This window comes from Elgaria multicarinata, chromosome 3, assembly GCF_023053635.1.
Source record: "Elgaria multicarinata webbii isolate HBS135686 ecotype San Diego chromosome 3, rElgMul1.1.pri, whole genome shotgun sequence".
NCBI classification, from domain to species: domain Eukaryota; kingdom Metazoa; phylum Chordata; class Lepidosauria; order Squamata; family Anguidae; genus Elgaria; species Elgaria multicarinata.
The window spans coordinates 126,126,746-126,143,984 of NC_086173.1; the positions used below are offsets into that span (position 1 = coordinate 126,126,746).

Below are 17,239 nucleotides of genomic sequence, written 5' to 3' on the forward strand. Positions count from 1 at the left end.
ACCTGGGAATTACAGTGCTTATAAGTCATAGCTGTAAAATCTTAATACATTGTACTGTGCTGTGCCCTCTCTCAAAGGAGCTTAGGGTGGCACACGTGGGAGTTTTTAGTGAGGTAGAGGTTACTCAAAGATGACAGCTTTCCCAAGGCCACCTAGGGAGCTTCACAGATTTGAACCTTGGTATCCCCATTACTATATTTTATTCTGTAATTGTTATGTTTTTATTGAATTTTAATGTAGGGAGCAATCCTATATCGTTTAGATAGCATCTGTGGAACATAGGATTTTTTTTGGTTTCTGGAATATGAGGTCAGAACTACGGCTCCAACCTTGGAGCCCAGAAACTGCACTTCCTACCCTCTTGTAATCAGTGCTGTTATTTCCACACTAGCTACACCTCCACGCTTGGAAACAGAGTGCAGAGATGGAGAGAAGGGGGCAGGAAGGGGAGGATAGACCAGGGAAGGTGCATTATGTACCTTCCTATGTGTGCCCCAGTCTCCCTCCCTCCCACTCAGAAGTCTTGTGGCCAGACAGGCAAATTTGTCCATCTAGCAAAAATGCAGGCTTACTTGCTCTGGCCGCCCTACATTGGACACTCAGCAGCCTCTGACTTCGGAGACTGCCAACTATCTCCATAGGATTGGGCCCTTAATTGTAATTGGTTCTGTAAGACACCTTGACTGCCATTTTGGTAGAAAGGCAGGGTACAAATAAAATAAATAAATAAATAAATACCATACACTGCCTGTATGCAGTAGCCCTATATAGATGTTCACTAAAAAAAAAAGTGAATGTATAATAATAGTCCATTCACTAAAAAAACAACCAAGATTGCATAATAATAGTCCCTTTAAATAACATGGTGCTGCTCCAATCATAATTACTTACTCTGCACACACTGAAAGCAGATTGTATACATATTTCACTTCACCTTCAAATTGGTTCAGGATATGTATAGTAATTTCAATAACCACCCAGAGTGATAATCCCTAGGCAGGTGCTGAAACTAAAGTCTGATCCTCTAGTGTAAAGCAGCAACTGCGGTTAATGTTTCTGGAAGTTGTCCTATTGAGAGTCATTTACTTAGCCTATTGTAGCATATAATCAAAATATGTAAAAAATATCTTTTGAGAGTTCTAGAAACATACATCCGTAGAGTCTGACTGTATTTGGACATTCCTACACTGAAAACACTTGAGGTGCCAGAACACTGTTGCAATGCTGCTGCAACACCTGATTACGCAATAACTAGTATTTAAACTCTTGTACGATACTTGGTCCAATGGCAGAGCAATAGTGGAAGGTTGGAACATCCTGTCCTTAGGAGACATCTCTGGAGTATGCTTTACAAGTGTCAGGGTCCTTCCAGGTCCCTATGCTTATAAGCTCAAAACAGGCTAAGTAATACCAAGATAATTTAAACAAGGACAGTTTCGTAATAGAATGTTAAGGACAGCATAGATCCCTTAATCTAGTGAAAAAATGGTGAAACACAAATACAGTGACCTCTGAGTAAGAAAAACTAGATTACTGTGTATTTAATCATATCTGAATTTTGTCCAGAGTGGCACTTGAAGTGAAAGACCAAAAAGCCAATCCACCCAATGGGATTGCACCAGCACAATGCAGCAGTGCCCAGCAATGCACATATGGAGTTAGGATAGTCTGGCAATTTAGTAGCCTCCTTTACCCATCGGAAGACATACAATAAAATATTGTACCAGGCTGGCTCCTTAAATTAATGTGCTCTATTGGGGCTGCAATTTCACATGCTCATTCCCAATTTAGGTCTCTCTGAATACACCAAGTGCTTTAAACTATTAAGGTAAAGTGTCCATTATTGCAGTCACACACTTCAAAGCTGAAAAAGAGCTGTCATCAATTCAGATATAAAACTTAGTAGGAAATTGCTTATGCTATTAATTTTATCTCTTGTACATGATTTTCTCCCCCTTCCCATTTTGTTCTCACAACAATCTATGAGGTAGTGTGAAAGATAGTGACCTGGTTCACACGACACGACAGCCCACTGTGGCTTAATTTACCTGTGGGGGCTGTCACATTGTGACAGGCTCCATTTTTGCATGGTGCCAGTGAGCACCCAGTTTGCCATGCCTTGTTGTGTCATGTGAACCCAGGCAACTGCACTTGTTTAAGAGTTGGAGAACCTTCAAAAAACACACAACTTGTTTGAGGGTTGTTTGACCCTCAAATAACCCCGGCCACCTCAGTTCAGAGGACATGACAAAGCATGGCAACCCCTGCCAGGGGTCAAATATTCAAAATGGCCACCCATAAGCCCCACAATCCATCAGGGCTTAAATAAGCACAGTGACTTTCGTTGATTGTGCAAACTGGCCCAGTGAGTGACCCAAGGTTACCAAGAGAGCTTCATGGCAGAGTGGAGATTTGAACCTGGGTTTCACCAGGCCTAGCCTGACACCAGCTACACAAGACCACTGTATTTTGATATGAGCCCATTCATATGAACGCTTCGACATACTGCAAACCCTAGTAAAATTATACACCACCACCTTCTGCTCACCCCATTTCAAAACAATTCTAGTACGTGCAAACCATAATTTCTTCACGTGCCTGCCACATGTCAGGAAATTGTACACTGATCTGCTTGGAGACCAATACACTTGCAGCCCTTCTTCACTTTCACATCTTTTCAGATGTGGGTATGTGCCTGAGTCTTTAAAACGCTCAACACTTTCAGCTATAAGAAGCAAGGTGTCAAGACTCCTACAGCTACACAGTCACAGATCTCAGTGACAGAATCCGTATCGCTAACAGTATTGTCCTTCTTGCTCACTAGCAGTATGGCCCTGCGTTCGTAATTAAGGATTTTAAATTAAGCAAGCACAAAAAGCATGGCTGCTGGTCAACACATGGTGCTTACAGAGTCAGTGACTCTGATGAGCCGGGTCAGCTGACTGATGAGGCATAAACAAACTAGTGTTTGTTTTCAGTACTCATGAAAGCTACACCACATAAATACCTGGCACTACATAGGAGCCTAGACATCGATCTTCATCAGAAGTGGATTTTTTATTAGACAAGGCATTTGTACAACAAGCTGTTTAATTTCTCACTATACTCCTGTCATACTCAAAATTTTACTTGCTTTTTCTTTTGGCTTCCTCACAAGCATGTGACACGGAGTGTATTGTCATTACAGGGGTGAAAGCAAGCAAGTTTCAGCATAGCAAAGACAGGCGAAAAATTCCAAGACTGGACCTACAACTTGTTCAGCATTGAGGGGGCTTGTTAGAAATGCACCCGAGACCCATATATGCCAGCTGGCCACACTGCTTTCCAATCTGACCTAATTATCACCAAATACAAGACTGCAGGGCAAAATACAGTATGTACAATCCTGGCAAATTAGTGCAGCTCCAGGAAATGCCAACATAACCAATGAAAATTTAGAATGTGGAGTGGCAATTCTCGTGTTACATTTGCCCACATGATCCTGTGCCTGGAAAAGAATTAGATAAGAGAATAAAACAGCCAAATAGCATCCATTTACTTATGAGCAGTATTTCTCAAAACTTTACATCCTTCATCCTTCTCAGTTGTTGAATCTCTGTTAATTTTGTCATCTCTGCAATTCTGATTTTACTTAACTATTTTTTAATAGCAGAAGTTGTCAAGATGTGCTATTTGGAAGCAACCAAGGAGGCAACTTCCATTAAAAAGGCTACAAATTAACACTCAATAATCCTCAAAGAATTATTAACTTTTGTAAACCGCCCAGAGAGCTTTGGCTATGGGGCGGTTTAATAATTATAATAATAATAGTCTAACAAAATAATTATAGCACTGAATGGAATACCGTAATTCGTCATTAACTTAATATGAATATATCTGCAGGCATATGCATCATAAATGAATCAAGACAGCTGATGAGATACTAACAACCAATATGTTGCAAGATACAACTGTGCTTGTGGGATGGTTTTAAAATCTTTTAAATTACCTCCCCCCAGTTTGAGAATGTACCATCAATAAGCACTCTTTTAGCCCAATTCTGTAGCTAACTGTGGATCCACCTAATAGTTGCTCCATCTAGCCCACTTTTAGCTAGTTTGCTAATCAGAATATCATGGGGCACTTTGTCAAACGTTTTGCTGAAGTCAAGATATATTATATCCACAACATTCCCACAATCCACAAGGGAGGTAACCCAATCAAAAAATGAGATAGGAAGCCTTAAAAAGCCAGCAGCAGCACTGACTTTGTGTTTGGACTTTTGATTCATTTAAGATCTGTTTTAAGTGTTTTATTCTATTTTTATTTTCATTTTATCTTGTACACCACTCCAAAATTTTCAATGGGCAGCAATATATAAATATTGTAAATAAATAAATAAATAAATAAATAAATCAGATTAGTCTGGCAGGATTTGTTCTTGACAAATCCATGATGGCTTCTGGTAATCACTGCATTGTTTTCAAACTGCTTAGACTGACTTCTTCATAATCTGCTCCAAAAATTTCCCAGGACTACTGGTCTGTAGTTCCCAGGTTCCTCCATTTTGCCCTTTGAAGATAGGGACATTAGCCCTTCTCCAGTCATCCAGCACTTCACCCATCGCCCATGATTTTGCAAGAATAATAGACAGTGTTTCTGAGAGTTCTTCTGCCGGTTCCTTTATTACTCTAGGATGCAGTTTATCAGACCGTGGAGATTTGAACTCATTCAAAGAAATTATATGTTCCTGGACTATTTGTTTATCAATCTCAAGCTGTAATCCTGCCCCTTCAGCTTGTACTTCACATTTGCTGGGCGGGCAGGGTCATAGACCCTCTTTCAGAAGAAGACTGACCCAAATTAGGAATTGAGCACTTCTTTGTATTTGTCATCTGTTATCACTTTGCCATCTTCATTGAGTACTTGAACCACCATTTCTTTCCTCTATCCTCTTATGAGACATTGTTGGAAACAGGTATTTCCAGTTCATATGTTTCCCTCTAAATACTTACTAAAAAGAATTTTGAAAACTAAAGCACTGAGATCTTAGGTTTTTATTCATAGATAACTTAGTCTTAAGTGACACTGTACTGGTCTTGCACAAAGCTAGAATCCAAAATAGTTAAGATGATTCCATGCATGAACCAATGGCCTTTTAATTTTTTATCTGAAGGACTTCTTTGGTACCCTTAATTAAAATTCCCAGGGTGGCTTATAAAATTTAATTCACTTTTCCGTAGTAGGGAAAAAACCTCTGCCGGTTTCTCTGACAGGAAGCTCTAAAAAAATCTGTCCCACAAACCATTGTGAATCCAAGCCTACTGCTCAGCCCAAACTTCATTTTTGCCACACCTTAGTGGAACTCGGAAAGAACAATCTCACTTTCAAATTCTATGTGCAGCATACAGCTTCTAATCTGATTGCAACACTGACAGTATTACTCTAAAATCTATTAAACCAGTCAAGAAGATTCTTACAAACAAGACAGAATTTCTTCCAGGATCTTCAGCCTTTGGTCCAGCAAATATTATGTCATATGAACACAAACTGTCCAAATCACTTAAGGAAATATCCTGCTTGCCAATAAATGTTATGAAATCCAGGCAATCCAAATAAAGCATCTTCCTAGATACAGAGATTAAATGTCACACTTCTTGTCATGAATAATGAAGTGATCCAAGCATTAACTGTCTGGTTGAGTAGCAGATACAAGACCTGCATAGCCCATGGTTTTTTTTTGGGGGGGGGGATCTTTGCCTGGTAGTATGGGCGAGTCACCATTGCCCCATTCAGAGAAACCAGGGATGTCATTTTCTCCTCTTGAAGGCCTGGATGCTACATAGCTTAGGTGCCTGTGGGCAGATTCAATTTTTTATTATATTATTTGCCTAGTAGGTTCTGTTTACTTATTCACAAGTACGTTTTAACTAAAATGTACAGATAGCTCAAGCTTGCATCGGTAGGTATAGAGCTTCATCACTACTTGTGATAAAGTGTACAGAGTTGTCATTTGACTCCTGCAAAAACCACTTCATGATTTTCCCTGCCACTTCCATTCCCACACCCAACTGCAATATGTTATATGTCCTGATAAGCCATTTGGAGACCCTGCAAAAAGGTTGCAATGCTTCTGCAAACAGACAGAGACTCTACTTGTTAATCCTTCCAACATCAAGGTTTCCAGTTCTCAGGTTGGGTCTCAAGCATGTGCACCAGCCCCAACTACTGCAAGTTAGTGAGGACCTAACTAGCACCAGTGGCTAGTCAACTACTGCCAATGATAGGGGAAGAGCAGATACAGCTATGTAACCTTCGCTGTATTTAGTTTTAAATTAATATCTTTTAATGGATTAACGTTTAGATGCGTTGTTACCAAAAAAAAGTAAACTATTAACTTGCTAAATCTACTTTTTTGATTGGCAGTAATAAATAATTACATTGGTCCCAGTTTAGATGGATTGTGTAGCATCTTACAATAAATGCAGACTTCAGCTTCATTAGATCATCTTTCATGAGTCATGTTATTGTTATATCTGTCTGGAAAACAAGTCATAATCTAGTTTGGATGATGACTGGATAGAAGCCTACTCCGTGCAATGATAAGTATTGAAAGGCTTAGGAACCCAACTCACAAAACAGTTAGTTCCATCATGCCTGCATTTAAGCCAGTTTAGTTCTATTGAAGCTGATCAGGACAGCACTTCGTATAATTAAGTCTATGTGAACCACCCAGAGAGCTTCGGCTATTGGGCGGTATAAAAATGAATTAAATAAATAAATATGTGAAAGTACAATGAAGCTTTGAAAAAAAATTAGTATTTTAGTCTCACACATAATTCCAGATATGTTACCACCACAGATTTACTATCCTGCCCACATGTACCTTTTATACTGCAAAACTACATGTGGCTACTTAGTTCTTTGCAAGAGGCAAAAAGGCAAAATATAAATGATGGAGGAAGAAGAAGAAAGCCCAATGGAGTTCAACTGAACTTACTCCCAGGAAAGTGTTATAGGATTGTATTTTTATACTAAATTGAGAATAAATGTTCTCACCTAGACACACTTTTTACTAACCAACTTGTTCTACTTTAATTCTCAAGCAACAGCCATGCCCACATTAGTTAAATATGTTTTTCAAGAATTGGTAGCGTCAGCCTTTTCTAGTAATGAAAGTTTCAGATAAATATTAAAGAAAAAAATAGCTAAAACATACCCAACCATATATATCCACATGTCACAGATACTTGAGCACTGAGTTTGGCAATCTTTTAGCCCTCAAGAATTTTTACTTGCCTTGGGAGAGTGGCAAACATCGCTCTTGGCAACAAATCCCTAATACCAAAGTGAAAGCAAAAAAACATATTTTTATATCACCTACGCAGCCTTATCAATTGCAACCACAGCATGGTAAATAGTCCCATCATCACTAAATTGCAGTTCAAGTGTCAGCAAGATAGACAAACCACTGAAGCTTAATAGTGGGATAACAATGCTCTTTTATTTCACCCAGGAAGATATTTGTAAGCATACATATTTCATAGTTTTCACCCTAGGTAAGTCTAGGGATGTGTTAGAATCTGGGCAATAAGCTATACAACTCCAAGTAGTATTATAACCTATCCCTCTGCATACTTTCCAATGACTTATACTTCTGCTGTAAGAGGTAGAGAGTTACTTTTATTTTTTATTTTTAGACAAAGGGCCATTCCTGAACATGTGCAATTTGCACATAAGCAAAGAGGCATTTTGTCACATCTGGAAAGCACTGCTTTCAAAGACATTTGGGAAACAGTCAAAACTTTCATTCTGTGGAAGTAGCATTATTATGTGCACAGAGTAAGCTATCAGTTAATTCAATCAGCAACTAAGGCCTTAGCTAGACCTAAGGTTTATCCCGGGATCATCCCACGGTCGTCCCTGCCTACTCCCGGGATCCCCTGTGTATCATTTACATGAACAGGATGACCCCGGGACAATCCCAGGATAAACCTTAGGTCTAGCTAAGACCTAAGTCTACATAAAAAAGGGGGTAGAGTTGTACTACATGCATCTCCTCTTTTCACTTGTCTTCCACCTTAAAGCACTTGTACACATACTGTACAAAGGATGGAAGTATACATCTGCCTGTTTATTTCCTACATAATAATGAACCTCCTCTAACCAGGGCCAGAAAAATGCTCACTGCTTGATCACTTGGGTGCCTAGATCTCCAGTGCTGGTTCGTGGGAATGGGGGCGGGGTGGGGTGGGGGGAGAGGAAGAGAGAGAATGTTAATGGCCTCCATTCTGGTTATGAGGTCCAGTTTAGGCTATATGATATAAAAAATGTTGGGTAGAAAAGATATAATTCTTCTGTGTAGTTCTGCAATTATCTCATCAACTGTAGTTCAGTTTACAAAAGGAGAGCTATGTTTTTTTCCAGAGAAGCTGCAGCTTCTAACTCAATCACGTTTCCTTCCAATTATTTGAATTGTTAATAAGAACAAAAATGTTCTATTTAAAGCTGTATCACCCAGTGATATGTTTGTTACATAAAGTCAGCTACATATGCCAAGTTAAAGGTAGCTGCCAATTCATGTGAAAGGTTACCAGAAAGTATCTGTTTACTTTATAGATGTCACTTTGAAAGGAAGCTAACAATGCAATAAGCTTTCCCCTATCAAGTCATAGAGCAACAGACTAGCACCCAACACTATGCCAAGATGGCCTGTTTGCTTCACCATTAGAATTCAACAGTTAACTCATTTAAAAAAATAATAATAAAAAAATGAGTTACCCAGAAATATTTAGAACTGCAATCTTGTCAAGGATCAGGTAAGACTAATAATAACAACTTGGAAAAGCTTCAGCCACTGCTCTTCTAGTCACACTAAAAATCCTCCTCAGCATTCAAGTTCTAGGAAGGATAGTTTAGTTCTGAGGACATTTTTGCTTCCCCTTCCTATTGTTGCTGGATTAAGTAAAAAAGTTACTTTGACCTAACAGGAGCAGAGTGAAATGAATGCAACTCACCCAACTCTGGTCTTTCCAATGGCACACAGAAAAGATCAAGTATGTTTATTCTGAACTAAATGTTCCATAAGAACTGGCCCCAAATTCACTACAATTAAGACTAGTTGGAGTCACTATACATACATCACTATATATACACATCAGTAAACACTACTGATACAGAGGCAAAAAATCAAATCAACTTCAGATCTCATTTCCAAGAGCCCCTCCCTCAGAAGTTTCATAATCATGCTCAAGGCAAGGTCTAAGGAGCAGCAAACAGGGGAAAATATCAATAGGCAGAGTTTATTATACTCAGACGGCCCACATGCCGCCAGCACAGATCAGGAAACATTTCCCAGGCCTTGAGGAATCTGTACCTAGGTTATATCGTAGCTGTATAGCTAAAACACATAGACAAAATCTAAATGAAGAACTGAAAAACATCAGTAAAGAGCAACCAAACTAAGAGGCTGGACAAATTCTTTTAACTTAGAAAAAGATAACTGAGAGGGGCATGATAGAAGTATATAAAATTATGCATGATATGGAGAAAGTGGACAGGGAGAAGGGTTTTCCTCTCATTATGTGCTGCCTGTGGGTTTGGCATTTGCTGGTCACTGTAGGAACAGAAGGCTGGGCTAGTTAGGCCTTTGGTCTACTCCAGCATAGATCTATTTATGCAGCAGAGTGCCTCCATTAAAAGCTACAGCACTGACAACAGCTCACTGCAGCATCAGATCTACCAAAGGCACAAAGATTCTTAAGGGCACAATCCAATGGTCCTGGGGGAAGCATCCCAGGGACCACTGGATTCTTCAGTCCCCTCCCACTTGAGGATGCAAACACTGCTATGAATGCAGGAAGGGGACCTGTGTTCCAATATCTCTCCCTGCCCCTTCACATCCACCATGAAAAGAACTGTGGAAGTGGCTTCTTGAGGTCGCAGATGCAATTTTAGTGAGAGGAGAAATGGGGTATTCTAGTGATCAGGAAGATGAGGAGGAGGAGAGGCCAGGATACAATCCATTCTATGGCCTCTCCAGCCCTGCCCCACCACGGCTCAGAGACATGTCTAGAGGATAAATTTTAAAAGAACAGAACGACAAAAATTGCCTCTGTCACTCCTCCCACCCTGGTAGCAGGGAACTGGATACTCCAAAGCCTCTGAGATAGTGTTGCATCCTAAGAATACTAATAAGAGAATGCTGGTTTATCTAACAGTCAGAACAACTCTAAGCTTTCATCTAGTGGCCAATACTGTGCCCTTACCAGGGATATACAGCATTGACACATCACAATGATCAGGAAAACATAGCATCTTATGTTTGTTATAGTGATGCAATTAGTCATTTAGAAAGAGGCTAACAAAACCTTTTATGAGCCAACTTCTGCATAGATAAGCAAGTTAATAGCCAAACTGAGAGGGGCATATTCTGCAGCTGCACCCTTTGTGGAAGCATTTCTCATCTTATCTTCCAAACATGTTTCCATCAGCAACTGCCTTCCTATTGTTGCTGCATTAAGTAAAAAAGTTACTTTGACCTAACAGGAGCAGAGTGAAATGAATGCAACTCACCCAACTCTGGTCTTTCCAATGGCACACAGAAAAGGTCAAGTATGTTTATTCTGAACTAAATGTTCCATAAGAACTGGGCCCAAATTCGCTATAATTAAGACTAGCTGGAGTCACTATACGTACATACCAAAAACGGGGGGGGGGGGGGGAAGAGACAGGACGACAACGATACTGTTTTAAAACCAAATAAGACTGCATGTATGAAAGGCCTGTTAAAAGATAGCAAGCCCATGTTACAAATGCATATTCAAAATAGTTTGTGGCAAATAAGTTACTACTGGGCACAATTTAACCCTCACTCATATTTTAAGGCACAAATAAAATATTTGGGGATCTGTACTTTCCTACAAATAATATAGGTTTCACCTATGCTTGTATGACTGTAACCCAATTAGTGGTTAAGGGTGCAATCCTATGCATGTTTAGACAGAAAGAAGTCCAACAACTGCCAAGCATTCAACAACCAGCCATACTGACTGGGGTATGCTGGGAGTTGTAGGACTTTTTTCTGTCTAAACATGCATAGGTGTGCAACTCATCAAATGTAATGATATTGGTGGGATTTCCAGATTAGGTTTACAACCTATGCAAACTTGATTGGGAGTAAACCCATTGAATTCACTGTAAGATACATCAGGGTAAACATGCTCAGGGTACAGAATTAAGTGACTGTAACTGCTTTAAGTATAGCATCAAGGTAGAGAATAACAAATGATGCCTACTAATGAGTAACTGCAACATTTAGTTTTCAGGCGTTCCAGAAAATGCAAGACATTTTCAGGGTTTCTCTATAGTCTCTGGCATTGGGTGGGCCAGCTTTACTGAAAGTGAACTACATGACGCACCTTCAGACCATTCTCTTGAGAGCACAGTGATCTTGCATTATGTGGCGCTAGCAATCTGTACCAACACACCCTAACTTCTTCCAAGGAGGGGCAGGCTTGGGAACTCATCTCCAAAGGAAGGCAAAGTAGGGTAAAACAGGGGAGAGAAAAGGATTATCTTTGGGAAGGCCACACCCACGAAAAGTCAGAATCACAGGAGCTGCAAGAATGGGAAGGAGGCAGAGCTCCAGCCCAAGCAATGCTTGCTACGCAATGAGCTTCAGATCTGCGGAAGACACAATTTAGGCAAGGCACGGTTCCCCTCCCCAACCCTTCTCAAGAGCTGCTTAAATTGCGCAAGGACAATGAATTGGGTGAAGAGGCAACCTGCTTCTGCCTCAGCCCCGCCCATCCCCCCAAGGGACTTCACTGAGGCCCAGTTCACGAATTAAAGGCTAAAGCTTTTCCTAGTCTCTAACTTGCAGACCACAGGGGAGAAGTTGCACGTCCCAATGCTCCCCACAACAATCGATGCAACGGGAAACCCATTCCATGCATGTCGAACGTCCACCTCCTGGGGAAAAGCCAACCCTTCAGCCTGGCATGTTATTTTCTCACGTGCTAGGGCCGTTTTGACTATTTGAACGGGGCAACTTGCAAATATGCAACTCAGCCCCTGCCGCCCACCTACAAGCATTTGGTCCTTCCAGAGCGGGCTGCCGCGTTAAGCACAGTTAAAAGGAATAAAGATTAGGAGGGGTGCTCGATCCCGTGGCACGCATCCGACGAGGGCCCCGAGCCCCAAGGGGGAAGGAAGGGCGAGGGAAGGAGCAGGAGCCGCCGCCGCCCAGCCCCTGCAGGCCACCTTGGGCTCAGCCCGCTCCCAGCCAGGGCAGGCCGGGGCGAGGAAAGGGAGGCGAAGGCCTCGAGCGGGAGGGGGCGCTTCGGGGTCTCTCACCGCGATGACGTTGACGAAGGTGGTCTTGCCCGAGTATTGCAGCCCGACCAGCGTCAGCTCCATCTCCTCCTTCCAGAACAGCGACCGGAACCAGTCCAGCAGCCGAGACAACAACGCCAGCATGGTGACGGTGGTGGTGGTGGAGGCGACAGCAGCAGCCCGGCCGCGTCTCCGTCTCTCTACCCCCCTCCCTCTGCGCCCGTCTCGCCCCGCTTCGTCTCCGTCACGACGGCGCCTCAGGCCGACTCCGGCGGCTGCAGCAGCTGCTCCCTCTCGCTCCCCGCGTCGTGGTCATATGACGGCTCGGCGTGCCGTGAGGCAAGAGCGGGCTCGTCCCGCCGGCGGCCCCGAAGCCCGGCCTCACGGCGACCCCTGCCGGCAAAGAGGCGCGTGGCTCCCCGGGAGGACCGAGACGGGGCAGTTGGAGAGAGACGACGCGCCCCTCCCGCCACCGGACGACAGCAGGAGCAAGGACAGGAGGTGGCGAGGCGGCGGATCTGGTGGTGACCCCACCCCCACCCCCAAGACTCCCTGCTCGGATACCCCTAAGCACTGCCCGCCTGTCCTTGATCATTTGAACCAGATCTCAATCTGAACTTGTTTTATGTTGGAGATCAGTTGCTGTTGCTGTTGTTGTTGTTGTGTAGTAGTTAATTTCACCCCCACTCATCAGCCTAAAAGGCTCCCGGAACAGCACACAGATCAATAGTAAACAGTGATAATCCCTGCCCTCGCGCTTACAATCTAAAACAGTGGTTCCCAAAGTGGGCGATACTGCCCACTTGGGGGCGGTGGGATTGCATAGGGGGGCGTTAAGAGGCAATGGGGTGGCAGGGGGGCGCTTGAGGTGGTCTTTTCCCAGAAGCGCCTCTCCAATAGGTCTTAAGACCCAGGGACATTTTTATGGGAGAAGGTAGTTTGGTCCCAAGCCATATAGAGGAAGAATCCACACATGTATTAATACCATTTAAGAAGAGTCCTTTTAACAGTGAATTGAAATGTTTCAAAAGCACCAAAACGCTAATGAAGAGACATACCCTGCTTGGTGTGCCCCGCCACGCCGGCTGCAAAACAGAGGTGTTTGCTCTCTTTTCCCTCCCTCCCTCGGCAAGTCTGCGGCGGGTGCTTCTCATTTAAAGGGGCTGTGAGCAGGGGGCACTGGGCATGACTTTGTGGAACCAAGGAGGTGGTTACCTGAAAAAGTTTGGGAACCACTGATCTAAAACATAAGACTCAAAAAAGGAAGGGAAGGGAGGAGGTAAAAGGCAAGTTCAGGTACCAGTTCTTAAAGTTGCCATTCTTATAAGGAGGTGGGATGGAACCCGTGCAGGTAGCCTGATGGAATGGCTGCTGCTAGGTGACACTTGAGGGAGGGGCAGCTGGTCTCTCAGAGCTGGGGGGCATCTACGCTATTGCTTTTAAAGCGCTTTAAAGCACTTTGAAAACGTTTTGAAAACTGTATATGCAGTGTGTCCTGGGCCCCAACAGTTGTCAAAACTGTTCTAAAGCGCTTTAAAGCAGTAGTGTAGATCCCCCCCCCCGATGGAATAGCTCTGTTTCTCCTCTCTCTGCCTTTGCAGTCTGATGGAATGTCACTGCTAGGTGACAGTATATACAATAAAGGGCAACATGCCGCTGTGCATGTATAAAGTGCCTCGCATCTAAATAAGTATGGCAAGAAGTCGCACAAGAGGATACACAGGATATTTATTTATTGCATTTATATCCCACCTTTTTTCCTCCCAGGAACCCATGGCAGCATACATAATCCTCCTCCTATGCATTTTATCCTCACAACAACAATCCTGTGAAGTAGGCTGGGCAGAGAGTCTGTGACTAGCCCAAAGTCACACAGTGATCTTCCATGGCTGAGTGGGCACTGGAACCTAGATCTCCTGACTCCCAGTCCAACACTCTAACCACTACACCACCACACAGGTCAGAAAAACCTGCTTGAGATGTTTATCACGATTTGATGTTTTTGAAAGTATCCATTCACTGTAACTCCAATATGGTGGGCATTTCCATTCCTACTCTTCTGCTATAGTGTGGCTCTCCCACACTAGAGGCACTCAAGAGGCAGCTGAACAACCATTTGTCAGGGATGCTTTCGGGTGGATTCCTGCATTGAGCAGGGGGTTGGACTCGATGGCCTTGTAGGCCCCTTCCAACTCTGCTATTCTATGATTCTATGATTCTATTATTTCTATGCTGACCTCTGAATTAATGCATTGACTGCTTTTAATTTGCTTTTAATTTGCTGTCTTTACTACTGTGGTATTTCCTTTTCTTTTTGTCCTGTATATACTATGGTAATAGCTAACTCCTTCCCTGAGTGTGGATCCTTACATAACCAAAATAGCACCATCCACACAGAAGAGGGGAGGTATCAGCAGCCTTCATGGAAGTACAAAAAAACACACACACAATTTTAGTGGGGAAGCCTAACAGGGGAAAATAACCCCTCTAAACAGGCCAGTGAGGACCAAGCATGCTCGATGGGCACAAGCCTACATACTGGGAAATGGATCCTAATATTATACAGAGGGATACAAATCTACTATGCAAACCAACTGGAACGAGCTGTGGAACAGCTGTGGAACGAGCTCCCCAGAGAGGTCCGCCTGGCACCTACGCTGTATTCTTTTTGTGACCAGCTGAAAACCTTTTTATTTTCTCAGTATTTTAACACCTAAATTTAAACTTTGCTGTTTTAATTCTGTATTTTAATCCTATATCAATTTCTGCTGTGTGGTTTTATCCTGGTTGTGCTTTTTATATTGTATTTTGTATTTGGGTTTTTAGATTGTTGGATGTTTTATTATGTTCTTAATGGTTTTAATTTTTGTGAACCACCCAGAGAGCTTCGGCTATTGGGCGGTATAAAAATGAAATAAATAAATAAATATTCATCCACAGATAGTTCCGTAGGTAGTCTGATAACATAATACCTGAAATAAAAGGCAGTACCAAATAGAACAAGATCTTTAAACATCAAGTCAACAAGCACCACTGATAATGGGCATTTAGAAAACACAAGGTGCTGGAGAGAAGTATTTTTCAAAAGCATAGTAACGGTTGTTTGTATTAGAATTAATACAATGGAAATGAAAAATTCATGGAAGATTCATGGATTGTTGTGTCATGCAAACTTTGCTGGCAGGGGTTATTTGAGGGTTAAGTAATCCTCATATAACCAATGGTCATTGTAGGATTATGTGAGAGTAGTTTAACCCACAAATAACCCCCACTGGCCTGGTTGGACAGCTGCTTTAGAGTTCTGACTGGTTGTGACTAAAACCCAGAGTGGATTCGGTGCCCCCCCCACTAACATTGGAGCCACCAGCTTCCACTGAGTATATCTAAAAAGTGGTTTGAAAAACAGCAGGGAAAGCTGGTAGCCAGATGTACAGCCTAATGTGGTATAGAGGAGGGCAAAGGGGAAGGGGTCATGGGTAAATCAGAGGGCTCCTAGGGCAATATAGGTAGGGATTAGAGAAGCATGTTGATACCCCTTACAAGAATTACTGTTCAAATGAGTTGAAGATTGCTGCAAGGAGGGGAGAGGTTTGCGAGGAGAGAGCTGGATATTCAGGGGTATAGGAGAAAGAGTGAGTCATTTCTAGAAAAAGGAGGAATGGAAAGACCCATTTGTGGCTCAGAACTAAAGAGTGTCTCTCATGGGTGTTCAAGCTTTAATTAGTGCCTCCGAGTCAACAAAACTTGGTTAAAGGATAGAAACAGTTGGCACATATTCGGGAGAGACAGAGAAAAAGAGTTCCTGCTGGCTAGTGGCCTAGTGGGAGAGCAAATAGAATATACTTGCCATTAGTCTGTGCAGCGTGTTTGAAGCTGTGACACGATTCTCTTCAGTGTCTACTTTTCTAAAGCTACAAACATCTCTGACCAGGACGCTAGCATCCTTGGGCAAAACAGGAAGCCTTTTGATGCATTCAGTCTGCCAGGGGTGGCTAAATCATCCCCTTTTTAATTAGCCATTTGATACTCCATTTCTTAGCCCTCAAAGGTGTGGTGTGGGTCTTTCTGGTTACATGCCCATCCTCTGATTAGGGAAACAAGTTGATCAGTCACCCCTTACACACAGAGAGAGAGACAGAGACAGAGACAGACAGAGAGAGAGGATTAATCTACACAAAGCAGGATATTGCAGTATGAAAGTGATATATGGTATGTGTCAATGAGTCCCAACAGTTGTCAATGTACTTCAATACCGCTATAAAGCAGTAGTGTGGCTCCTGCCTTTTATATACCGCTTTCACAGAGAGAGAGAGAGCCAATCATAATAAAACTGAAATTTATTCCTTTGTCACTCTGATCCATCATTTGGTCACTCTGGTCCCCTCTGCCTTTGTCCACCCAAAGATGCTATGTTGCAACTCTCCTGTGACCCCATCATTCTGAGTATTTTACCTTAAAGGTTATCAAGCTTGTTACTTTATTTTCAAGTACCACTCTGCTTTCCCTTTCGGGCAGGATCTACACCACTGCTTTAAAATGGTTTATAATGGTATTGACAACTGTTGGGGCCCAGGACACACTCTATATACAGTTTTCAAACCGTTTTCAATGTGTTTTATATGGCTTGGTGTAGATCTGGCCCAGGTCTCTTATACTCCTTTAATAATGATCTTCCCTCAGTTTGAACCTGAGGTTTAAGCGTGAGTTTCAGGCAATTCCGAAAGAGGCTTCTCTGCCCACTAGGTTTACTTATTTGTGCTACAGGAAAGAAAGAGGAAAGCAGGCCGCTTGCCCACAGATGGGAGGCCTCAGGTGATTGCAACTTCATCTCAGACAGAAAACTAGCTTATAGCTCTGGGGTCCACCTACTGAGGGTTAGAGGTACATTGATGGTGCTATATAAATAAATAAAATAATAATAATA

General features: G+C 42.5%; 1 protein-coding gene across 1 annotated transcript in view; it reads right to left on the reverse strand.

Annotated features, from left to right (window-relative positions):
• Positions 1 to 12,588, reverse strand: part of ARL8B (ADP ribosylation factor like GTPase 8B) — a 30,668-nt gene extending 18,080 nt beyond the window's left edge. Inside the window, exon 1 of the mRNA XM_063121545.1 lies at positions 12,337 to 12,588. Within this exon, the coding sequence (XP_062977615.1) occupies positions 12,337 to 12,459 (123 nt within the window). The 5' untranslated portion in view covers positions 12,460 to 12,588. The remainder of the gene's footprint in view (positions 1 to 12,336) is intronic.
• Between the last annotated feature and the right edge of the window lie 4,651 nt (positions 12,589 to 17,239).